Here is a 25,699-nt window from a genome sequence, read left to right as displayed (position 1 = left end):
TTTCCAGCTCACAATGGAGGATATGTTAAAAGCAAAACATCCAAGGCGAAATTCCTGATTAGAAAACCGCCAATTACTATATAGTGGAAAGCCAGGACAAAGGTCTGAAGTTTAACGCCAGACACTTGCTTTTCGTGGATGCTTATTGGAGGTTTATCACCGGTTTTTTTTTCATGATTATTTGGGGTTAAACATATTTTTTTGTCAATGTACTTATAACGGGGATCAGTTATATGCAGTCCCTATCCCCGTGAATAAAGGGGTTGAGCTGTATTTTGATATCACTCAATTGTAATCTGTCAAGTGGAACTTCAACTCAATATCCCTCTTTACTGCGTTATTACATGCCATCTCTCGAACAATTTTGCAGGAACACAGAAGCTACTGACAAGAGACAATTGAAGCCACCTTTAATTGTCATTTAAAGCAGTGCCATTTATACACAGTTGACGAGCACAAGCAATGAACAGCGTGTAATTCATAATATACATTCGTTTGCACAATAACAGAAAACATCAATCAGATAGGAATCAGTTCCAGCGAGACATCCCAGAGCCTAAAAAGTTCAGTTCCGTGGGGTCGGACATGGCCGCCGTCACTGAAACTCATACTTATTATTAAATAACTGAATACATACCATATACAGTAGAGCACAAATACATGGAGCGTGCCAGTGTGATACATTTGCCTGAGATGAGCACCGTCCCACCAGCCGGCGCGGATCACAGGGCGATAATCGGCTCGGGAACCTCCTCCTCGGCTTTCTCCATCAGTTTGTTGGTGTCCACCACATCGGGCTGCGTCCGCTCGCGGCCGAAGTACAGCGGGTTGTCGAAGGTGGGAAGCGAGCGCGGCGACTTCTTGTACAGGAAGAAGCCGAGGGCGGCCAGTGAGGACGTGAGGGTGATGATCAGCACCACGATCAGGCTGGTGTGCGCGCGCGAGCTGCTATCCGCACCTCCCTGCGCCTCTGTACACATTTATCAGATCATGGGGTTATTTTTCCAATACGTTTTTAAAATTTGTTCAACTATAGTACTGCTTTTAAAAAGGAGTTTGGTCGAGGGGCATATAAGCATTGAGCAGCACATGCAGAAAATTTAGCATTTTGTTTCTAGGATACTTGATAACAATTGAGACTAATGTGGGCAAATTCCCTAGTGGGAGCCCAGTAATTTGCCCGCAAAAAAACCTACTACAAACCCATAAAGGTCAACTTCCTGTTATGTTTTTGGGCAATGGTTCTTGAGACCTTTTTGTGTGTCCTGTTATGATAGACCTGGTAAGCAAAATTGATCTTGATCAGTAAAACTGGTGCAGAGGGCTAATTTATTTTGACCACCATCTTTTTTCATGACGACTCCTCAAAATGATCAGCACACTTTGACACCGTGCTTCGGCCACATCAAAAATACATATATAAAAGAAAAAGATTTGGGCCAAATTTCTCAGTAGGAATTCAGAGTATGAGCCCTGGAATTTTCTCATAATGACTGCTTCAAACCAAACTACCTGAGTTCGTGTTCAATTTCAGAAATTGTTTTGTGCGTGTAATGAGGAGGGACTTACGTGATTTGGGGTCCGTATCTCTGGGCATCACTGTGGGGTAACAACAAAACAAACGTCATTTACAGTAGCTTGAAGTGCTTTGTAACACTTTTGAGCAGACGATACCTTTCGGTGTTTCACAGATGTATGCTCTGTCATTCCACCTCAAGCCGGACGACCACTCGCCATCTGAGGTCTGTATCTCTGCGAAGTCCCTCTCCGCAGCGTCTGCACCCCAGTTAGTGTAGTCCAATACTGTTTTATCCAACCACACCCACGTGCCTGATAACAACAAAGGATTTAGATGAGACGTTTCAATGTTTCTCAATGAAATGACCCTTTCTAAAAATGCATGTGAAATGTACCCTTGTGCGTTTTGAACAGGCCGATCCAGAAGGAGCTGTGGCTGTCCTGGAACAACTCCACATTGCTTTGAATGAATGCTTGCTCCTCAGGATCTTCGATGCTGGCCAAAAATCCACCTTAAGAACAGGAAGCGATCACGTTTGTAATCTGTCTGGCAAATGGGGTTCAAAGTGGCACTAATAGGTGTGGACAAACTTTTGTGCTCAAGGGCCACCATTTTTAAAATGAGAGGATGGGCCAGGCCATTTGTAGATGAAGTTAAAAGTGTGAGTAAAATATGTAAAATTCTTATCAAATTAGATGAATATTGTGATTTGTATTGGTGCCTTGAGACACAAAACACTCTCATTTCAAATCATATTTTCCAACTGAAATGAATGGAAATGCCATCAATTTGTTCCTGCCCCGCCAAAAATGTTTTTGTCTTTTGATTAGGAAAATAACACTCTATAATAGGGCTGTTCGATTTTGCCTAATAAGAAAATCCCGATTATTTTCTCTCGAAGGCGATTTTACGATTACGATTTCTTTGTAAAATAAAAAAGAATGAAAAATGAAGTACTTTGAATGCCTTGTATTGAAACTTAATTTTTCTTTCTTTGAACTCAAAATGCCAGTTAATTTAACTAAATACACACAGAACAATCCATTGGGATTAACAGCATTTTACTTACACAATAGATAGCAGATGTGTTCTTAATTAAATCATTAATGAAAGAAGAAAGTGCATATACCATCTGAAACGAAATCATCAATTGTGATCGCTACATACAACTGTTCCCCTCCGTTTTTTAAGGAAGGTAAAACTATAGACTCACACAAAACACATCTTACCATGTCTCGCGCAGCTCGTGGCTGCATCCCGCCAGTCGATTTCATCGGTGACAAACATGTAACAATGACTCTTAAATGGCAGCCACGTGTAACTGTGGCTGTAGTCGGCCATGGTGTCATCAGGGCAAACTCCCGGGTAGTTGGATGACTGCGTTGGTGGCACATCTGAAAGGGACAGTAATCAGTGATGAGCATCTGGCATTCCAAAATATAATCTATTATATGATACTCATTACTGTCTTTAAAAAGTATCTGGTTGCATTACAATATCACTGTTTCAGAACTATAATTTATTAAACCGGCGGTCCTCAAACTTTTTACACCGCACCATCTTGACCTACATTAAGATACAATAGCGTAGTAGGCCAAAGTGTTCATCAAAAATGAGGCCAAGACTTTATTCCTAAAGAGTACTAGTAATATTATAATGCTAACGTAACTTTATGCACAGTTAACACTAACACAAGCTGACATTAGCAATGTGCTGAAATAGTGGACAAATAAAAAAATGTACTGAAATAATGATTACTTACAGCATATGTGAAATACAAAATGTACTCAAATAAATGTTTGAAAACAAACTTGTTCTTGTTCAAACTTGCTACTTGATCCACATTTTGCGAATCGCTGTGTTAAACTACACAAGCTCAGTTATCAAGTACTCGTAAGTCAAGGTAACAGTGTATGACATTTCCCTTAACTTAAGATACTGTATGTCTTTGTCTACAATATGTCTGTTTTTACTTTGTTTGTCCATTACATAGTGCGCTCTTGTTTAGTCACTTGCTTGAATTTTTTGTTGGTTCGTTATTAGCTATTTGAGTGGAGTTGGTTCAGTTCAGTTTTCAGTAGAGTGTTTTTATTCAATATTTTGCTTGTTGATTTGTTATTTTTTGTTAAATTGATCATTAGTTGTTTGTTAATTTGTTGGATTGTTAGTAGTTCATTTGTTGATTCATTTGTTTGTAAATTTGATTGATTCTCTTATATAGTTTGCAAGTTAGTTAGGTACTTTGTTCACTCATATTCATTTGTTTATTCCTTAGTCATTTGTTTGTTCATTCATGGATTAGTTAATTTGTTCGCTTGCAGATTTTTTTTTTTTTTGGTTAGTTCATTTGTTGGTTTGGTCCCTGTTTGTTTGTAGCTTGGTACTTAGTTAATTAGGGATTTTTTGGTTACTTTATTCGTTAGCTGTCTGCTACATTGTCCGCGCTCCTTCATTGGTTTGCTTGTTTATTCATCACAAAGTTACAAGGGTCGACAGCAAATTTTATTGGAGGTGGCTTGCGTCCCTAAAATGTATTTTTGACGCCGTTTTAAAAAATGTTGTTCCTTTTTCTAGCACATCAGTTTTTTTTATTTATTTTATAGATATTTTCATTTCATTTTATTTTGTTAGTTTGTTCATTCGTTTGTTTGTTTGCGATGCATGGCGGTGGTTCAAACGTTTGTCTCCAAAATTTTAGATCATCAAATCAAATAATGTGTTTATGTGTGTGTGTGTGTGTATGTGTGTGGGTGTGTGTGGGTGTGTGCATGCAGGCAAGCGGCTCGCACCTGTCGACTGCATGCAAACGCCGTACATGGTGCGATTGCAGAGGGCCGTTTTGAATTTTCCATCCACGTCCAAGTATGCACAAGGCCGGTCCTGGCTGGGCTCCCCTTCAGCCCAGCCTGCAATGTTCATGTGCCAGCCGTCGATGTACCTAAAATAACCCCCGGTCTGAAAGCCAGATGTACATTATTTACCGACGTGTAACGCGTTTTCGCCACATGACTTTTTGGTGGCACCTTCTCTTTGTTCAGCCCGATCCACAAAGGGGAGTTGAGATTCAAGGCCAACAGCTCCACGTAGGCCAGCGTCCACTCGTTCCTCAGACTTGCCAGGTTGGCTTTGTTGCCGTCGCAGTGACTCTTGGCGCCATCCCACGTCATATTAAAAGGCACGGCCAAGATGCTGTCGTTTCCCAGGGATACAAAGATGTTGGGAACGGCCGGTTCGGATTGGGATGGCAGACCCGGGTCTGTTGAGGGTGAGGAAAAATGAAGCCTGGGCTACTTCAAGAACAGTTCATGTGGATGAGGTTTATACAAATTAACTGCTCCCAGGGGTTCTCAAACATTTGGGGGTGCAGGGACCCTTGACTGTAGGGAATATGTATTCCAAGAACAAACTCATAATCCCAATGCCATCAAAGCATAATTACCACATGTACATTTAAATGTCGTTAGAATTAAAAAGTTGCATTTCAAGTCATTTCAGTTCTGAAAAAAAAATCCTGTTTTTAGCCCCAAAAAATAGCGAAAAAAAAAATTGAATAGAATAAAGTCAAAGACAGATATCATCAGAAAAAAAACTTGAAATCATGCAAGAATAATATTGAAATGTCACATTTTTCAATGATAAAGTAACAAGGAAAGAAAGCCGTATTTTAGCAAGTGAATTTCCAAAATACAACTTTATTCTAATATTAATATGCCTTGTATTGCAGGGAAAAAAATATTCTCTGAAAAAATTGGAGTCTCCATTCTCAATTCTCAAAAACAACAACAAAAAAACCTGAACGCCTTTTTTTCTCTAAAAAATGTGGACTTTATTCCAATAATAATAATAATAATAATCCACCTTTTGTTCAGGAAATCGCCGACTTTATTCATGCAGAGATTTCAGTTTTATATGATGATATATCACAATTAATTCATCTTTTTATTGGACCCTACCTTAGGTAGGCAGCACCTGATGTAAAAACGTGCGTGACTTTATTGGCATGCCAGCGCAAGTCTAGTCTACCGTGTTTGGGGCCGTGTTTCATTCATAAATATAGTATGCCACCAGCGTGGGACAATCCCTCTGAATCATTGTAGAAATCAATTCAATAACACCCCCTTCACTATTGGGCTGAAGAGGAGTAGCACAATTAGACACACGATCGAGGGTGCAAGGTGGTCTCCAACTGCCCACGTCACATGCACAGCAGACTACATCATCCGTAAGGGGAGACTTTGCCGTTTATCTGCCAATGTCATGAACGGACGACCCCAGTGAGTCAATTTTTGTTTCCACAATGTCAAGCACGGCGTACTCGGGCGTACTGTGCCTCCGACCGCCCTGATTTTGATGCACATGAGGGATGCCGCTAGGATTTGCCGGAAAAACACTATTCCCATCCCACAACGGCACACAAAGGCTCAAACGCCCGGTTACGACCAATTCTACCTGTGCAAAGTCTAGCAAACTACCAACTGAAAGAAAACTCCACCCATGCGCACAGTTAGATTGATAGACTTGAGTTCAGCATGAAAATAAGGTCCTATAAGTCTGCTTTCATGGAGGACTACAGAAAATATGAGAATATTTACTGTTGAGAGGCTGACATTCCAAGGATTTGGATGATTTGAAATCAAACAAGGTATTCCAAAAAATAATTGATTATCAAAATAATTATGGATTAACTTCATTATTGATTAATCGCTGCACCTGTAGTCGCACGCCATGACGCCCACTAGCCAGCAGCTGAGCTGCTCTGTATTTGCTTGCGGAGTAGACGTGGCTAAAGCATGGAGATCGGTTCCTTCCCCAATATGTTCCATGTGAGAACTCCGAATGCTCCGGACCAAAACCACTCAATGCATATACCCTTATGCCCCTATTTCTATTTTTATTTGCATTGACTTTTTTCCAACTCGTTTTGATGCTAAACGTGGTGCAGGGCTCAAAACATTTAGAAAGGCCCCCTTTAAGATTTACCAAGACTTCTGGTACAGATGAATCCATTGGTGTCATTGCAGGACTTGATCAACCATTTGCCAATTCCATTAGTAGGGTTGGTGGTCATGACAACACAACTTTCCTAGTGGAGAAAGACAGAATATTAAATGCAGGTATTGTAGAGTAATTAGCGGATGTTTTGACTGGCCTATCGTTCAAATTTTCAAATTCTTGAAAGTTTACCTCATTCCATCTTTGGTAAAAAGTGCCTGGGCGACGTCGATGTATCTAAAGACAATTGAAATAGTTCGATACAAAACAGACAAAATCAATTATGGTCAATTCATACACACTGTAAATTGATTATTTGCACTTACAGAGTAGCCCCAGTTGGTGTATCGCCTTGGCTTCCCGTCACTCCAAAAAAACGCATCTTTCTTTAAACTGCTCAGGCCGATCCAGAGGTCTGCTGCCACTTCAGCCATTTTGGTGACCAAATACGCTGAAAATGTTCAAAGAAAGACAGTTCTTGACCAAGAATTAACGATGTCACTTTCAATCTACCGTATGTAATGTAAACCCCAGCGCACCTTGCACCCGCCTCGTGGGTATAGAGGCTAAATTCCCACCCATGGAGTAGCACTGTTTCCTTGCCTCTTCCCAAGTGGTCTTGCGAACACTGTTGATGCTGTAGCACTGGCGACGTAAAAAGTAAAGAGTACTTGTAGACAGACCTTTACTGACTGACGAACTGTTTCTTCAACAACAACAACAACAACAACGATCCTAAAGCAATATTCCCTACTAAAACTACAAATAAAAGGGTGTAATGAAAGTCATATCAAATCATGGGTTGTCAAACTTTTGAAAACGAATTAAAACTAACCGGATTTAAAAACAAAATTCTAAATGACATAAAAATAAACTATAATGAAAAATCCAAAACTATTATAACCATGGTGCCAATATATGATTAATAGAAAAAAAATCCCATCAATTTTTACTTGTGGAAGTTTGAATGGTACCGCCCACTAAATTTAAGAAGTTCCACCGTATTGAAGGACATCAATATCCTTACCCTGGAGTCAAATTTGGTCCACTTGGGCGGACAGCCGCCTTTCGGTGCAACCGTGGGGGCTGCGGTGGTGTTGACAGGCGCCTTCGTCCCGCGTTTACAAATAGACTGATGCTCTTCACCGCAGTTGAAGCCGCGCCACAAGCCTGCGAACACGGACGACAACAACACAAGTGGTGAGGAGTGCTTTTGATGTCTTCCGTTTTTACTTTTTTTCCTCTCGTCTCCTTTTGAACTAGATATTAGAAGCTATTATTGCTATTGGAGTCTTTTGTTACTATTTTTTGTTGTCCCTTTCGTTATCTGTCCTGTCCAAAGTCATACAAGCAGGTGATATTACTATTCTGGTTGTACTGAATATTTTTGTCTCTATAGTGAACTTCCAATGTGTACTCACCCATAAAGTAGGACATAGTGACACAGTTCTCATCATAGCTATTCCGATCTGGTTGGTCCTCGTCCCATCTTTGGTACCCCACTGAAGTACCATCCATCCACCTTGAGTGACACCAAAAAACAGGAGGATTACGCTACACTGCTTTTACAGTTTTCTTTCTTCCTCTCTTGCTTTTGTACATTTCTCAGATCAGAATTGAATTTCTCACAACTGCTTTATTCAAGTATTATTTATTTATTACTTATTTTCACATCATTGTGTCACGTAGCCACATCAAAAAAGCAGTTTCTCATCTCTTTGAACAAGTTACAAATTCTTTGGCACGCAAATGATTATGTACAATTCTCTGCCGTTTCCGACATTATCATTTGTTGATCGAAATGTATTATAATGGGTCTCTGTTGATTTGACACCCCACAACATTTTGGCATTTGTTCATCGTATAAATCTTTAGATGCAAAATGGCTGAGTAAGTTGTCATAATATGTCAAGCATATTCCTATACATTTCCATGACACTTTTTTTTTCCCCGGGTGAATCCTTTTCTACTCTTTCTAACAAAGGGAAATGTATGAATCATTAGGTCAAGTAATGAGCAACCGCGTTTCTGAAATAACTCATGGCAAGTGAAGATCAGTGTTGTGATGTGGATGAGAATTTGAGAAGTGGGCAGAGGGCAATGTAATTCCTATAGTCTTGCATGTACAATTTCCCCTATAAAATAAAACAAAAATATCATAAAACACAATATAAGATCAAAAAATACAAAAACATGAGAGAAAAATAGACACGTATTGGAAAACAATACAATAAATACCGTTCACTCTTGTTTTTGTCATTTGGGTAGTGTAACATTAACGTAATGTCCACGATTGTGTACTGTAGCTTCATTAAAAACACACGACTGTGAAACTCCAGTTTGTAGTAAATGTCCTGAAGAAGTGTGTGGTATTGTGTGGATTTCACAGCATGGAAATCATGGAAAAGAGTAGCAGGAGTACTCCTCTTTCTGCTTACCAAAACGAGCCGTCTAGGTCCACTGATAAACCAATGAAGTAGGTGCTATAGCTTCTGGAAACCTGCATTGACAAAAACAAAATAATCAGCTTTTACAGCTTGGGGTTTAGCATTCGCTAATCCACTACCAGCGTCCACACCTGTTTCCATATGAAGATGTTTTCAGCTTCGCTGTTGATTGTGACCAAGTCGCCGTGGTGCTGCTTGCAGTAATGGCGAGCATCTTCCATGGCCATTGAGACTTGGTTGATATAGTACTGATTCCCTCGCCACTCGAGCCAACCGTCCGAAGTCGTGTTGAACTCTGCTGAGAGGAAGAGGTCAGAAAAACGACGATGACACGGCCCGACCATGACGTATGTATTTTGATGTCGGCAGAGTGCCGAATTACCACTGGCAGTGTCATTTGGAGGTGGCTTTGGAGTCACTCCTGTAATTCAAAGACACATGAGAAATAACTCGTAGCTGAACAAGGTATACCCGGTTGGTTTAGGGCAACCATTCAGGCACTTTCATTACCTGCGCGGATCTGACAAAGCCAGTCGTTGTAGCTCTCACAGTGGACGTCATTCCATGAGCCCGTATCATCGGCTCGATATATGCGGAACTCGGCACAAGATTCAGAATTTTGAAAATTGTTTGGCTCGCCCTCCTGCCAATGTAGGAAGTTTACCTGTAGGGGGGAAAAATGTAAATATATACTGTAAATAAAAAAACTGTTACAAATAAAATGTGAACTAGATGCAAAGATATATAATATAATCTTATTTACAATATTTGTGGCTTGTGTCAACCGCGGTGCACTTACCGGGGATCCATCGCTCCAGACATAACCTGCACTCGGGTCAGCAATATGAAGTCCAATCCAGGCCTTTCCGTGGCTGCGGAAAAATGTCGAAAAAGTAATTTGGCATGTGACTAATGTAGCAGTATGCCCCTGTTTGCCCCTCACACATACCGTCCCACAAACAGCTCAGAGCTACTGTGGATGCTGAGGAGATCTCCTCCGATGGCCCGACAGAAATCTCTGGCCTCAAACCAGGTCTTCTCGAACGAACGAGGACCTGTGAAGAACTGGTGGCAGGGAAGACAATTTGGGGAAAAAAAATGAACAGAGGAGAGAGAGAGAGAGAGAGAGAGAGGGAGAGAGAGAGAGAGAGAGAGAGAGAGAGAGAGAATATGCTTCAAAAGTCATACAAAAAAAGTTGAAACCGTCATGTGACTTTAGCTCAGCAAGCATGGTGTCATGTTCGGTTTGTTTTGGTTTTGGGCTTTCTTTAGTTTCATGTTTTGCTCAGTGTTCTGTGTCTGTCTCGTCATGATTATTGTGTCCACCTGTGTGCCTTCCACTGCCTAGTGTTGGCCAATCAGCTCCTTCCTACCTTGTATCTCTTGTCCAGGTGTTTCTCGTCTCGTCAGTGTGCTTGTATTTAAGTTGCTAGTTTTTGTTCAGTTATTGTCAGGTCATTGTCGTATAGTTGCTGTCGTGTTCTCCTAGTTGTTGGTTTGTTTCTGAGTGTGTCTTTGTTACTTTGAGTTTTGGATTTTTCAAGATTTGTTTGTGTTGTGTTTAATTTTTGTTAATAAAATCTCCTTGGGTCCGGGTGACCGGGGGCCTCTACACTTAGTGTGGGGGTCCACCCGGCTAATCCGGGCGGGGGTCTCTGTGGTGGTGGCACCCCTGTGGCCATGGGCTGTCATTCCCCTCAGCGTGGATGAGTTCCCCTTGGGTAGCCTTCTCTCATATGGTTTCTCTGTGCCTTGTCATGTCTTTTTAACTTAAAACTTTAAATAAAATGTGATTGAGTGACTCAACTTGCATGTTTTTCGAGCTACGAGCCTTTGATCTTTTGTCTTTGACTTGGGGGCGCAGCCTTAAGATACGAGTACTGTATGGTGGCAGTGACTCAACTCACTTCACAACAAACAGCAGTTTGGAAGATACAATTAGTGAACAATTCTTCAAAATTATATTATTTGTATTATTACAAACCACATAGCTTAGCTTTTCCGCTAGCTAAACGATAACACTACATAGCGCCTAAATTGCGTTGTTTTAAGCAATGGAGTAAACAGAAACGGTGCAGCAACACATGTAGACAGACGGTTTCACAGTACTCGTAATCATATATGTTTTAACCTGTGCTTATATCGGCCAATATTAGTGCTGTACTGATGAGAGATGTTAAGACATATCATGAACAGTATATCCGCTAAAGCAGTATTTTTCAAACTGTGTGTGCGGCACACAGTTTTCAGAGATATTGTCAGGTGTGCCGTGGGAAATTATCTAATTTGTGCAGTCTAGTCCCTGGCAGCGTAATCATGTCTTTACTACATTGTAGTACACTTCCATACCAGCAGCTAGCAGCAGCAGCTAATTGTCTTTGTTTAGAGACAAGCGAATTAGTGATGCATGTTTATCCAAACAGGCCCATGTTTCACACTGAGTATCAAAATGAAACATTATAAAATACTTTTTTTCATTGTGTTTATTTAATTCCTATTCAAGACGTCATAATATAACGTCAGTCTTCAATGTTAAAAAATGCTTATTCAAACAATATAACACTCATATTGTTAAAATAAGCTTTCCATTTTTCACAATTTTAGCTGGTGGTGTGCCGCTGGTTTTTTTAAAAAGAAATAAATGTGCCTTGACTTAAAAAAGTTAGAAAAACACTGCTCTACAGGTTACTGATACCTGATTTAGAGTCTTCAGTGAACCTTACTTGAAAACCTATAACATGCAAATTCCACAGAGTCCACAAAGAACTGTGAGGCAGACGTGCAAGCAACGTCTGCACATCAACCGGTGTCACAAATTCACACACATTCAAACCCATTTTCGAGACAAACCTTTGAGCAAACGTTTCTCGTTCCTGCTCGTATCCAGCCCTCTGCACACTGTGGGGGGCTGAGGGTAGGAGGGGACGGCGTCAAGACCGCCCCTTCAGCCAGATGCTTGCAGATGTATTTCTCCTTATTGTCACAGGGCAGCAGATCCCACAGGCCAGTGAAGACACCAGTTGTCATGGCAACGCAGCCTTGTCTACTGCCTTTAATGACAGGACAGGAGAAAAAAAGTATATATATACATACATATATATATATTATATACATATATATATATTATATACATATACACACAGATATATATATATATATATTATATACATATATATATATTATATACATATACACACAGATATACACACAGATATATATATATATATATATATATATATATATATATATATATATATATATATACATATATATATATGATTTATGATTTATATCTGATTCAATGGACAGAAAATAGTGTGCAGTCCATTCAAAACGTCCCAGTCGCTGTCAAAGTCCGATGGTTACAGAATTGGCAGCAATTGCCGAGTAAACAACAGCAAGTGTAAGCCGCTCTCAACAGAAAGGTTGTGCCACTTGTCACAGACATAGAGTACTACACATACTACCGGTACGTCGGGGTCACTGGCACGCTTACGTCACGTCAAAAACAATGACTCGACATACATGGCAGCCATGTTATCAGGGGAGAGAGTCCTTATTTTAGCGGAGCTCAAAAAGAGCCTGTCATGGGAATCTGTTGTGTTTACTGGAGCGAGAAGTGTATACATCATGCTATTTTTAGTACGGTAAACAATTGTTTTTTGTAAAGCCATTATCTATGGAATCCAGTCGTAAAGGAAGTTTAAAAAAAAGAAGCATACTAACATTGCGCCTCGAGCGATTACATGCTATATGCCTCCACTTATAACAAAACACATACCTGGCATCTCATTATTCCAGTGAGTAAACCTAACCGTGTTGTCATTGGTCCACACAAACTCATCAGTGTTCTTCTGGTTTGAGAGGCCCAGCCAGAAGTATTTCTCAGGTCTTGCCCCCACCAAGCTGACCAAGAAGGCATTGTCCACCCTGGAGACATTTACATTCAAACAGAACTGTACATTATACATCTCTTGTACAAGGGTGAATGTTTTTCTCTCTTTTCATTCCAATTCACATTTTACATTTAAGGGGGGCATATTTTCAAAAAACGAATTTTTTATTACTTTTATACGAATAAAGCAGCTCTAATTGTACATTGTATGTCAGTATTCAGGTAAAGAGACATGTAACACAACTACAAAACTAGTAATTCTCTTTAGTTTAGTTTTGTAGTCTAGTTTATTGTTTAGTTTGCAAAGAGTGGCAATAAACCTAATAATTCCCTTTTTTAAGAATATATTATATTATATCTGCCAAACTGGTGTTTGTTGTGAAGTGAGTTTAGTCATCTGCCACCATACCGCACTTTTAAGTATAAAAAAAAGAAAATCCGCCGATCGATGGCTCGTATTTCAAAAAACAAGTAAATTGGGTCACTTGTTTCTAGAGGTCCCACAGTAGGGCGTGATCTTTGGGGTATTTTGTTGATAGCATGTCACAGAAATGTTTTTCGGATACCTGGGAACGGTTTTAAAATTTTGGGGGAAAAAATGATAATTGTGTCCCTAAAGAATCCTCCTTTTCCATTGCATAACTACCTACTCGACTTGGCTCTACTTGTTAGAGACACTGTTGGCAATGGCTTTCTCCTCTTCAAACAGCCACACATTACCTGCTTTAGGAAGAACATTACAGGATCGTTTCTTCCAAGTTGTGCAGTTCTTTTCAGTGGGTTTCGCTAATTTGGAGAAACCGCTGATATCAGGGTGGCAGGGAAAATATACAATAGCCCCCTTTCAGTTTGTTAGTGTATCTCATTCCAACTGGTGCCTTCATTGCAGTGCTGTACAACGTTGAAGAAGTCGTTACTGTGCAGCTGAGCAACACTCGGATTTTGTTAATGCAAACGCTCTCTGTCTTTTCTCTGTTGTGTATGGCAGGGACTCCCTCTGCAGGACATTGGCTAAAGAGAAAATACTATGGTTTTGTGTGCCACCAAACAAGGCATTTGTAACCGACCAAATTGCTTTTACAGAAAAACTAGAGTACACCGTATTGAAATGTAAATTATTCTTACCCGTTTGATACGTCAGCCAAGTAGGAGTCTGTTGCCTTGCAGTCACTCTTGGCTTCGTCAAACGTTTTGATCTCTGTCCCGACAAAGTAACAGTAGGAGCCATGTCGTTTCCAACCCTGGAAAACACCTTAATTCAAGTCAAAATGTCTTTGTATTGGGTCGATAAAATTAGTCGTGGGAAGGTAATGTTAGTACAAATACTTTGTTACAGTACCTGAGTAGAATTTTTGGGTATCATCTGTCTGTTACTTGCGTATTTCGTTATTTCTGACTTCACTATCACTTACTTTTACTCACTGTAGTTGAAAGCTGTACTTTAATATCAGCTACAAAAATGAATTGTGTTTCTGGCATTCCAAAATTCTCTTTCTTTGATCTATACGAAAACGCATACAGTAGACCCCCGCATATTTGTGGTTCGGCACCAGCTAAGACACCTATTTGTGGATTTTTTTTTCAACAACCAGAGGCATTAAGTGGATAATTATTTTTCACGGCTCATCCATGTCGTTATGTATAGGCACCATGTAATTTAATTGACAATTAGTGTGGATTCAGCACATAGAGTGGACATGCCCACAGCCTATCTCTATACAGCAATTTGTTGCATTTTCAATGTATGAAAAATGCTATTTTAATAAATATTCGTTTGTTTTGAGAGAGGAGAGAATCACTTGATTTTCATGATATTTTTTAAAGCCTTATTTTATATACTTGGCGATTTTTGTAATTATTCAGCTTTCAGCTGGTTGTTTACAGCTATTTTCCGTTGTGTGTCAGATTTAATAGATATTTAATATAACTTTAAAGCGACTTTAATTACGTACAAGGGTTAAATCAGTACAGTAGTTCTACTCCTCTCTGAATTTTATTACATGAATCTGTACTTTGATTATGTGACTCTGTTCTCTATTTAAGTGCCTAAGTGTCAGTATTTTTGCCATTTGGGATTTAATAAATTCAAAGACAACTAACTCACAGCTTTGCAGCCAAAATCAATAAGAATTTCATCTGACTGGTGGTCCCTGCTGCTCTGCTTCGTGCAGACGAAGCCATGTTTCTCATCGCAGGAGCGGTCTGCCCAGTTGCCATTCTGTGGGGCACATAATGTTCCCTTATCAATATGTTCATGACCTGTTTATTTAAAAAACAAAATAAACAAAAAAAATCTACATTTTTCTCCTTACCTCGCCCCGAATGAGAACGCAGTCCTCGTCATCCGTTAAGAGGGTTGGTTCTCCATACTCCCAGCTGGTGAAAGAGACGTCGGTCAGGTCGCTCCACTCAAACAGGCCCTCGGTCCGCCTGTCGTTCAGACCAATCCAGAGCTCGTCGGTGGAGGCTGCATAGAGTGAGTGTGGAAACCCGCCCGCCTTTTATTGCCAATACGGTTTTTTTGTAACATGAGACCACTCGTTCATTCAGTCTCCGAACCGCTTATCCTCACTATGTTCATGTTGCAGTTAAAAAAATCAACTAAAAAAGACAAGTTGTTTGTCAGTAATTTTACTGTGAAATATTGTTCGCGCTAAAATTAGCATTAGCGGGCGTTGAGGTGCCATTAGCGTCGTAGCTTGTAGCTGAGGTTAGATTCATTTGAATAATTTGACCGGTTGTATAAAAGTGAATAGCCTACATTGTTATGAAGTATTTATATTTATGTGATTACAAACATGTTGCACATCTAAAGTTTTCAGGAAAAAAATACAATATACATGCATCTACATATATATATACATACTAGGGGTGTAACGGTACACTCGGGTGTATTAATACGTATCGGTATGGCATGTTCGGTTCGGTCCACTTATTAGCGCAAACTTATGTAAGGACGCAGACTGTTGCGTGCGGGAGACGAGAGTGGCGGCACAACAGTGAGAGCCAGTAAAGAGCCAGAGCTCGACGGTCCCCGCTTACACTGCGGTCTCCTGTCTGGGAACATTCTGGCTTTCCTGTTCCCCATCGCCGATGGGGAAAGGTGAGTGGATAAATCTGAAAGTTGTGTGCCGACATTGTTACATAAAATCGGCGGCTAGCACGTCTAACATGCTCGGCATAATCCGACTATGAGCAGTCTTTTTCGCCCAAAACGCCAAACTTAAATAGCGAGATTTATCATATTGTAGCGTCTTCCAGGAACACGCCGTCAGACGTAGTTTAATTATTACGTTTGTATTAATCCAGGTACAACTGCTCGCGCTCTTCTTTCTACACTGCTCCACTCGCTTGCCGTATGATGCATTCATGAACCTCGGAAACATCACAACTCAGCAACACACAAATCCGACCACAACACAGATAACCCAATTCGTTACAATATGCTGTTGAACATTCAAAGATTTCAATGCCTAAAAAGTGTATACAATTTCATAAAGACATTTAATTTTTTTTCATTTTAAAAAGAGTTTTAATATAGTTAGCAATAATTGTAACTGTTATTGTATGTATTTTTTTTTATCACAAAAAGTGTATACATGTACTGTAATGACAACTTGTCTTTAACTTGAATACTTAGGTGTGTCATAGGCTTTTGCTGCTGAGTGTTTAAAGATTTCAGTGTCTTAATAATTTACTAAATCAAGATATCTTTATTGTTAGTGTATTTTTTATTCTGGTGTAATTTCTTAGAATATCACCCGAATGGTTCGCTTTTATTTATTTTTTCTAAAAAATGTACAATTAACTTGTCATCTTTTCAAAATAAAAAAAATTAGTGAAAAATCTGGGTTTTTTTGTACCGAAAATATACCTAACCAAAATTTCCAAAAAAACGAACCGAACCAAAATGTGATTTAGCGTACCGTTACACCCCTAATACATACATATATATTAGTGCCGTCAAACGATTAATTTTTTTAATAAACTAATTAATCGCAAACATTTTCCATAATTAATTGCGATTAATCATATTTTTCAACTACCTTTTTTTTTTTTTTTACAAAGTTTAGAAGCGATATTTACTTGAGTATTATCTTGGAATTAATGTGGAAAACAAATTAAAAGTTTTGATTCAAAGACTGTTTGATCCTTGAATACAATTATTTTCCTGTAAAATACAACTGTTGAACATTACACTAAAGACATATAACTAATATGGTATTTGAATTTGGCTTTGCAAAGTGCGTATTTTATTTTCACTGCTCATTATTTTTAATGGCTCATCTCTAATGAAAGCTGTACTTTCTCTAATGAGCCATTAAAGTAAAACTACGTAAAAGTCTGTCTTTGTGACAGTGACTCTCCTCTAAATTTGGCTGCAAAGTGAGCAGAGGGAAGCTGCCATAGGAAGTAAATAAAACTGAGTATTTTTTTTAATGCGATATAAATTTTAAATTAATCTCCATAGTTAATGCTTTAACTTTGACAGCCCTAATGTATATACATTTTATATTATGGAGATAAAGCATTATCATCATAGCTTTGTTGAGGCACACTTCACTTTAGAAATTTAGATAACTGACTGTTCACATTAAAGTAGATGTATAATTTTTCTTGTTAGCGATTCAAATGACCATCGGGGCATTTGACTATTTGTATTGAAGTAATACAGTATTTGTTGCCAAACTCCTCCGACAGCTGACATTTGAAAATTTTCTTTTAGATTTTTTTTCTTTTTTTCTTAAGGTTAGTATCGTAGCCTTAAGATATGTATTCATAGTTATTAATATTAATATTAAGCTATGTAGTTATAGTGCCAGTTTGAAACCTCAAAATGTGTTATACTGTATATTATGTTGTGCTATGTATATCGTAATTCTGAGGTTTTTTTTCATACAGCAATAATTAGGATAGTTGAGAAAAGTAATTTGTATATAAAACGGTTTACATTTTTATTTTTCCATTTTAGTTAGTTTGACTGCCAACAGGTTTTGTGTTCGCCCACCATATCCTAGTTGAGAGACAACAAAGCTGTGGTCCTCTATGTTGCGCATGCTCACAAGCTCCCCCTCCTCCTTGCGACAGTCCTTCTGCGCATTGGACCACGTTTTGGGAGTCCGAAGGAGGTGGAAGCAGTGACCGTTGTACGGAATCCAGGGGCTTGAACAGAATCCTTGCTCAACTGAAGACAGGAAAGGAAAACAGACATGTTGCTCAATGATAAGATAACAGCAAATTCAGTGGCACCTTAATATATGAGTTTAATTTGTCCTGTAACTCAGATTACTCCCCTTTGAAATGAATACCACTAATCCTTCACACCCCCCCTCCCAAGAAATAGTTATGTTTTTGATGAAGGAAACATGCACTGTTTTATATTTTATTTAATTAAAACTTTGTCAGGTCTGCTAGCTTAATGCCAACAAGCAATGCAAAAAGCCATAGATTAACAACAACTAGCATTAATGTTGCGGTCTAAGCAGTAAATGAACAAACAAAAATCTTCATATAATTGATACCCATTAAAATGCATCGGCGCAAATATCAACAACTAAAACTTAAACATATAACATATATACTTCACATATAAAGGTCTCGCCCCAAATAGATACGCCCCTCAATCAACAGTTGAGTAAATAAATGCCCCTGGCCACTATTTGTACTATTTTGAGTGAAAAGCGATGATGTACCCTGTGGAGGAAGCGGTGGAGCTCCAGGTTTGTAGCAGATATAGCCGATCTTCTTTGAGCAGGGAAATGTTTCCCACCTGTGCTGCCCGGCCGAGTCCAGAAATGCGCAGTTGTGCCCCGGATAAGGAAGCGGGAATCCTAAAACAAGAGCAACGTCGTTCCTGTTACTCCAGTGACTGGAGAGTTGACATGAAGTCCCAAAGCCTTATTACCTGAGCAAATACTTACCACTAGACCATCTCAGATATCGCATGGGCTTGTTATCTGTCCACTGCCAACCATGGTCCGGGTTCAGGACCAGTCCGATCCAAAGCTTATTCTTCACATTCCCTATTAGTGCTGTGTGGTGTTAACAGAAGGGGGCAGGTACACAGAGAAAAGGACAGAGTGAAGAGGTTGTTCCGCTTTTTTCCTTGTTGTTCCTCATTTTTATTGCTTAATCACAGGGTTGTCAACAATCACAAGAACTTCTCAGGAACAACTGCAGAAAACTAAAAGTGAGATAGTGTTAGTGGAGTAAGACTAGACTGCACTCCATGATGCTGGATGGTCCCCAAGACAAATAGGCAGTCTCACAAATGTAAACTGCATTTCTTTGTATAGTTAGTGTGTAGGTTGTTAAATTGGTAGTTGTTGGTGTGTAATATGACTCAACTTTAACAAAAAAAGTGTCTTTTGTTTTGTTTTTTCTGTGGCTTTGGTTTACACAGACAGATATCAATTCTATCAATTGTCTCTAACTGTGATGGTGGGTGGTTTTACTTAGAGCTGTACAATTGTTGTGTTACGTTATTATACAATGGTCAAGTTAATTTACACTTGATAAAATGCTTAAAATGTTGTCTTCCAAATTTTATGATGATAACAGCCTGCAGTACCGTAATGTGTTGCATGTGATGGCCTTTGTAGCATTGCAGCTTTTATTAAATAACAATGTTAAATAAATAAAAAGCTAATAATTAAATAAACACATCATTAATTGAATTAAACATTTATAAAATAATTACAAAATCTATGACTTATTTAAAAAAAGAAATGACTTCAAGACAAACTACATTTAATAAAAAGCAATGTACAAATATATTGTTTGTTTATTTGTCATTATTCTATAGCTACAGTCAGAGCTGGGCAGTCCGTCCCTGGGCTGGACCGGTCGGACCCTCCGGCCCGGCCGGATGCCCATTTTTGGGGGGAGGGGTATCGGATGACAAATTTTAAAAAAAGGCTGGACTAAGTATGGTATGAAGTGGATTTTAGTCCAGCCCACTAATCGGCCCTCATGCGTTTGACGTGGTTGCGAGGCGGTCAAATTTCATCTCAGCCTACTCAGTAAAAGGCTTCGTTTTAGGCTTCTTTCTACTCCCGTGTCGGCGCGAGCGACAACTGCCGCATTGATTCACGTGACCGACGCATTGTGCTGTTGGTGCCACATGCCACGCACACACTTCCCTACTTCCGGAAATATGCCGTAGCAAACCTGCTGTGTATAGTGGTTTGGAACGGGGCGGAATCTTTATGAATAAGGGCGGGGGGGTCACGGCCGGAATGGTAGCCAGGTCAAGGGTGTAGGGTCATGGCCAGACCGGCAAAAAAGGGTCAAGTGCCCAGCTCTGGCTACAGTTGATAAGAATGTGTGGGTGTTTGTGTATTATATTTTATACATTTAATACAATTCTAATTTTTCAAATTAGTTATTTCAATAATTACATCTCAAGTGAATTATCGATTTATTTACCTATGCCACAAAAAGCTTCCATGTTAAATAAATAAAACATCTATTAATTATTAATTCTATTAAATTAGTTGAATTAAAATGGAATTCCTAACATGTCATTCAATAAGATTGTGAAATATATAAGGGGATCCGGAAATGAATTTTCAATATAATTATGAAAATTTCACAATTTGTGTAATTCATGGAAAATGTAATCAGAATTGTATGTAGATTTGGATTTATTTAATTAGAACAACCTGAAATATAATAATTATAGAATTAGAACAACTTGGAAGCTAATGAGGAAGCCCCACGCGAAGCAAACCCTCACACTCTTGACAGTATCGTGCAATACTGTACTTACATTGTCCAACTTGTAAATTCTCAAGGCTTTCCATCGCTTACTGTTTATCCGCATTCAGCACTTCCTGTTCTTGCCCCGTGCGCTGATTCGCTAGCTAACAGCCAATCAGAGTGAGCAAATATCAGGACTTACGACGCCAATTCAACATGGTGAAACGCCAGACGCTTCCCAACAGGATCCGATGTTAAGACAGTGTTCGCTACATCAATCAGACTGCGCAATCCGATGCCCCCGACGCTTATCAATGTCCGACGTTGGATTGGCCTATTTAGACATTTACACTTGTGTGCTCTACTGTAGTTTTACTGCTATAGTTTAGGAGCAGTGGGTGGGGATGGTCTCACCTGAGATAAAAGCTTGCTCGTTGGGATCGGTGACGCTGACCAGGTTGGCCGCCTGCTGTTTACAGCTCTCGTCGGCCTGTGCCCAGGTCAGAACCGCCTGAGTGTTCAGCTGGTAGTTAGCTCCTGTGATGTGATTCTTCTTCCAGTATTCTGTAGCTGGACATTGACACAAAAACATTGAAATAAGAGTTTTATTCATTCCGTGACCACGCTTGTAACTAAAAAAAAAAGACACGTGTGTCAACTTTTTGTGACAATTTTAGATTGTTATATTATTTTGTGACAAACTAAGGCTAGATTTGGCAGCTGTGCAGTTGATTTAAAAACACATGCAATTCTCTTTGTTTTATGTTTACTTTGATAGTAAACTTCAATTGGAAGTGGCATTATAGAGCTTGATACCTCTCTTTTTGAAGAATTGTTCCCTAGTGGCCAAAGTACTGCTTATTGTGAGGTTAGATGAGTTAAGTTCACTGTTACCAAACAGTGCTCGTATCTAAAGTTTGCTCTCACAAGTCAGAGCGTATCTTGAAAAATTCGTAAGTTGGGTCACTCGTATCTCAGGCACTGCTGTACTCATAATTATGGGTAAGAAAACACAAAATGAATATTATACTCACATGTTGTCGGGCAGTATCCCCACTGCTCGTGTTCATACTTGGTTCCGATGGCACACCAGAGGCGCTTAATCGAGGAGTCAAATGTCGTACAGTCTCCAAACCACCGATCCTTATACAGGAAGGGGAACATGCATGGTTTTCCATATGCGTTCCCGTCAATGGAGTACAATACTGCAATGGGAAGAAGAGATTGACAAATAGCATGAATAATGAAACGTTCACTGTCTCACTTGAGCATATTTTGCACTCTTCTGCAGTGGTCATTTGCATGGTCAGCAGGGGAGACTGGACGTAACATCCATTTAAAGCAGGGGTAGGTAACCTACAGCACATGGCCCCATGAGACCATTTGACACGGTCTGAGACAAACCTCAGTAATGTGTTTAAAAAAAAAAAAAGTCCCAAAACTGAACCTAAAAGTGCTCATAATAATAAACATTTGTTCCATCGTTGGATCATACACATTTTTCAAAAATGTCTCACTAACATCCTAGGTTATTTTAGTTAACTAAAACTAGCGAAATGACAAAAACTAAAATTGAAAAAACAACAACATTTTGTTAACGAAATAAAAGAAAAAAAAACAACAAAAAATGTAAACTAACTCAAACTGCATCTTACATTTATAAAACTAACCAAGGCTAACTATAGTTGGAGTGAAAATGTCCTTTGTTTTCATTATTGTCAGTTAATAAAATACAGGGTTTCATTTTAAATGTATTTATTTCAGTATTGCCGAACATCTGTACAGATGAAGGAAGGTCAAACAGTTGTTTAAGAATTGTAGTTTAATTTATTACACAATACTTGAACTTTTTTTTATAACCGGTACTCCGGCAAGAAGAACTAAGATACCCGCTCTAAAAATGAATTAAAACTATCTGCTTTTAAAAAACAAACTTCAAAATGAAATAAAAACTAATTCTAATGAAAAATCAAAAACTATTATAACCTTGATATCTTCCCCTTATTTTATTTTATTATATTTTATTTTATTTTTAGTAAAACAGCTTTCCCCATTTGGTCATTAGTGGTTAGTTTTATACAAATCAATCCAAAAAAATTATTTTTTTTCTAATGATTTCAAAATACATTTTCTTAATAGAATATAATGTAATAATTACCTGTGAAACATTCATTTTCAGATTACACTATTACTGAACTGTTATTTATTTATTTCTAAAAAATTGTTCTAGATTTTTAAAATTTAAAATGGCACAAATTGTAAAAAAAAAAAGAAATACATATAACAAAAAGATGAAAACAATAAAAAGAATAAATCATTTTCATTTCCATTTTTAAACTTTAAAGGGATTCGAATCAAAGAAAAATGTAAATAAAGTAGCAAACAAACACATTTTTTAATGTAAAAATATTTTTCTGTTATTAAATATCAATGGGGGTTAAATTAAAAAATAATTTAATAAAAAGAACAAAAATAAGTGCAGAATAACATTCATAATGAAGAACAACTTTACATTTGAAAAAAAAATCTAGAATTCTTAACTTTGAAATAGATTTAAAAAAAACTATTCGAAAAAAAAAAAAAGTCAGGCAAAGATATTTTATCCTTTTCAGTTTTGTCATGTTCCTCAACTATAATCGACCTCTGTGCGGAGTGTACCTCTGTGAGTTCTTGAGCAGGCGCCGTTGGCTGTTCCTGTGATGGTAAAGCTGTTGCCAGGTCCCGTTGTCCTGGAAAGCGCGATGCCTCCATCCGACTTGAGCTCAATATAGAGCTCTGGCTTTTGGCCTTTTAGCGCCAGCAGTGTCCCGTTCACACACTCCCACTTCTGCAGATCGCTCCTGTCGTCGCAGTCGTACACGTTGACCTCGCTGCCCACACTTTTGCCCTGCGACCCCAGACACTTTTTGGTGGAGGTGACAAAAAGTCGGTTGCCGCTTGTCCAGCGCACGTCTTGGCAGCGGGATGACTTTTTCAGTAGGCATGAGCTCAAAGCTTTGTTGTAGAGCGTGAATGAAGAATCTGCACAGGAAAGCGAAACAGTGGGTCCATCACATGCGTCTACTTCCTGTAGACTTTTCAGCTCGGCAATCAAAAATGTCCAAATCATGAGGTCTATGTTGCCCTATTTCAAAGTTAAAAACAACTGATTAAAAATGTTTTCAGTATGAAATGTTTTCTGATTGGTCAAGTGTAATCACTAAATTTAAATTACATTTAAAAATGCAAAACGTGTGACTTTTCCCCCTTGACACGTGATTTGTGAGAGGTAATGCACTATGAAATCATTAGTAATGGAGTTTATGATGAGGTATAAACAATATTCAATATTCATTGCTTTTTTTTTTTTTTTTTTACTCAAACACAGAAAGATTTTTTGTGTGGTATACATTTGGGAATTACAATGCATTTGCAGCAGCCTCTTATAATTCAACACACCTGTTGACCAAAGCAAACATTTAGTTTCATGAATATAGACACATGCATACACACTCATTTAGATTTGAATTAGCAACATTATCTATTGTTCACCATCCTTAGGTTGCTATTTCAGTATAATTAATATAATGAATAGAATCATAATCATAATCAAACCTATGCCTAAATGACATCAACTCATGCATTACTGATTGAAAAAAAGGGTTGAATTCTTATAGCCAGTCATTTGACTCTCAGGATAACCACCGACATTATGCACCTCCAATGGAGGATAGCTCACAGAGAGAAAAGAGTGTAATAATATGAATACTTTACCATCCAATTGAAAGCACAAAGACATCGGTACAAGGAGTGCGAAGGCAGCTAGCGTTATTCCGGTGTTCAACATTCTTCCGACACAGACGTGGCCCGTGCGTTGCAAGCAGCAGACTAATGAGCGTGATCATGAAAATGAAGAGTTCTTAACAAGAACTGACCCCTTTTTTTTTTCTTAGCCCGACTTCATTGAGAAAGTGGCCCCATTGACTTCCTGTCCGGGAGCAAGGGGGAAAAAATGATGTCTAAGACATTTATGCTAAACGTGACTCATCACTCACAATTCAGTACATAGCTCGGGTACCCACCTCTCATCATTGACAAAGAATTCGGATAAAAGTCAGTTTGATTGTGTAATGACAAACGTTTGAATACAGTTATACTCATGGCTCAACACCATTCTTTTGCAGTTGTACTCGTTTTATTTGTTTTCATTAGGTTGTTGTCTGCTTTGGTTACATTTTCTTTACACTACAATGGTCATTGTGCCCCCACTTGTCCAAACAAAGTATTCTGATTAATATTGCATTATTGGAGTATGAATTTATCAAAATCCACTGGTTTTTATTCATCTCAGGGGGCGGCCATTTTGCTACTTGCTGACATTACAGTGACCTAGGGCTCAGCTTGCAAACATCACATGACCAAACCCAGAAAACAGGTGAGCCATAAAGTAAGTCATTACTGCAAATGAGAGGATTCGCAAAAATTGGATGGGAGTCGGCTACGTTCCATCCCACAACCGCGCAAATTCTTTTGGGCAATAAAGTGGTTACGGTAAATATGTCATATCGACACTGCATTCAAAGAAGCAATTTTTTGGGTGAATGTAATAAAATTATGGAAAGAATTTCCACCTGGTAAAAATGCTTTCATTTAGCGAGATATAGGGCTGCACAATCCAAAAAATATCGATATTATGATAATGGCCTAGGCAATATGCATATCGCAAAGACTTATTGGTATTGTATGCTTTTATCTGAATTTGACTGGTCAGATGCAAACTTAAACTGTACATTGCCTCCCAATAGTTGAACATGACCAGGAGAATTACAATTAATTTGCTAAGAACATTTTGAGATTGCTTATTTTGCCACATTAAAAAAAATGCACTTCTTTCACTAGATGATAAAAATGGAATTTCTTTAGGTATCGCATATCACATGTTTTTCCAATATCGTGCAGCCCTAGTGAGATACAATTCTGTATGTTGGGTGAATATAAGTACCGGTACACATTACACTTTTGTTGAGAAAACAGACACCCATGTTGCTATTTTTGAGTATACCCACACATGTCCAGGGAGGAGACAGTAACTTCACATTGGAAGGCTAGAGACTGAATTTGAACCCAAAACCTCAGAACTTTTAGGCAGATTCGCTAACCAGTGGT

General features: G+C 38.7%; 2 protein-coding genes across 4 annotated transcripts in view; one reads left to right on the top strand and one right to left on the bottom strand.

The window, feature by feature from the left end:
• Positions 1–393: 393 nt before the first annotated feature.
• On the bottom strand, positions 394–24,458 carry mrc1b (mannose receptor, C type 1b). 2 transcript variants are annotated; one of them, XM_086043063.1, is made up of 31 exons: positions 24,308–24,458; positions 23,213–23,575; positions 21,589–21,759; positions 20,969–21,124; positions 18,775–18,885; positions 18,547–18,684; positions 17,862–18,038; positions 15,166–15,320; positions 14,958–15,071; positions 13,979–14,094; positions 12,740–12,888; positions 11,809–12,008; positions 9,908–10,023; positions 9,758–9,830; positions 9,469–9,622; positions 9,341–9,379; positions 9,090–9,256; positions 8,950–9,011; positions 7,933–8,033; positions 7,539–7,681; positions 7,051–7,156; positions 6,838–6,962; positions 6,704–6,748; positions 6,500–6,602; positions 4,543–4,775; positions 4,309–4,474; positions 2,749–2,913; positions 1,914–2,030; positions 1,675–1,830; positions 1,570–1,599; positions 394–970 (listed from the first exon to the last, which is right to left on the bottom strand). In XM_086043063.1, the coding sequence occupies exons 1-31, from the start codon at positions 24,378–24,380 to the stop codon at positions 723–725; spliced, it is 4,272 nt and encodes a 1,423-aa protein (XP_085899189.1). In that variant the 5' UTR covers positions 24,381–24,458; the 3' UTR covers positions 394–722. The 2 variants fall into 2 exon arrangements, with proteins under 2 accessions (XP_085899189.1, XP_085899190.1); XM_086043064.1 differs by having other exon boundaries at positions 9,090–9,253.
• LOC147140865 (MAM and LDL-receptor class A domain-containing protein 1) overlaps positions 15,201–25,699 on the top strand; it is a 51,293-nt gene continuing 40,794 nt past the window's right edge. The window contains exons 1-2 of one of the 2 annotated variants that reach the window (XM_086043059.1): positions 15,306–15,329; positions 24,885–24,968. The gene's annotated coding sequence lies outside the window, so the exon portion shown is untranslated. Of the gene's footprint in view, positions 15,330–24,884; positions 24,969–25,699 lie in introns of both variants that reach the window. The other variant, XM_086043061.1, reaches the window with a different exon arrangement.

This window comes from Filicampus tigris, chromosome 10, assembly GCF_054856515.1.
Source record: "Filicampus tigris isolate MCC_2025a chromosome 10, RoL_Ftig_1.0, whole genome shotgun sequence".
NCBI lineage: Eukaryota > Metazoa > Chordata > Actinopteri > Syngnathiformes > Syngnathidae > Filicampus > Filicampus tigris.
This window is presented reverse-complemented; position numbering and strand designations above follow the sequence as displayed.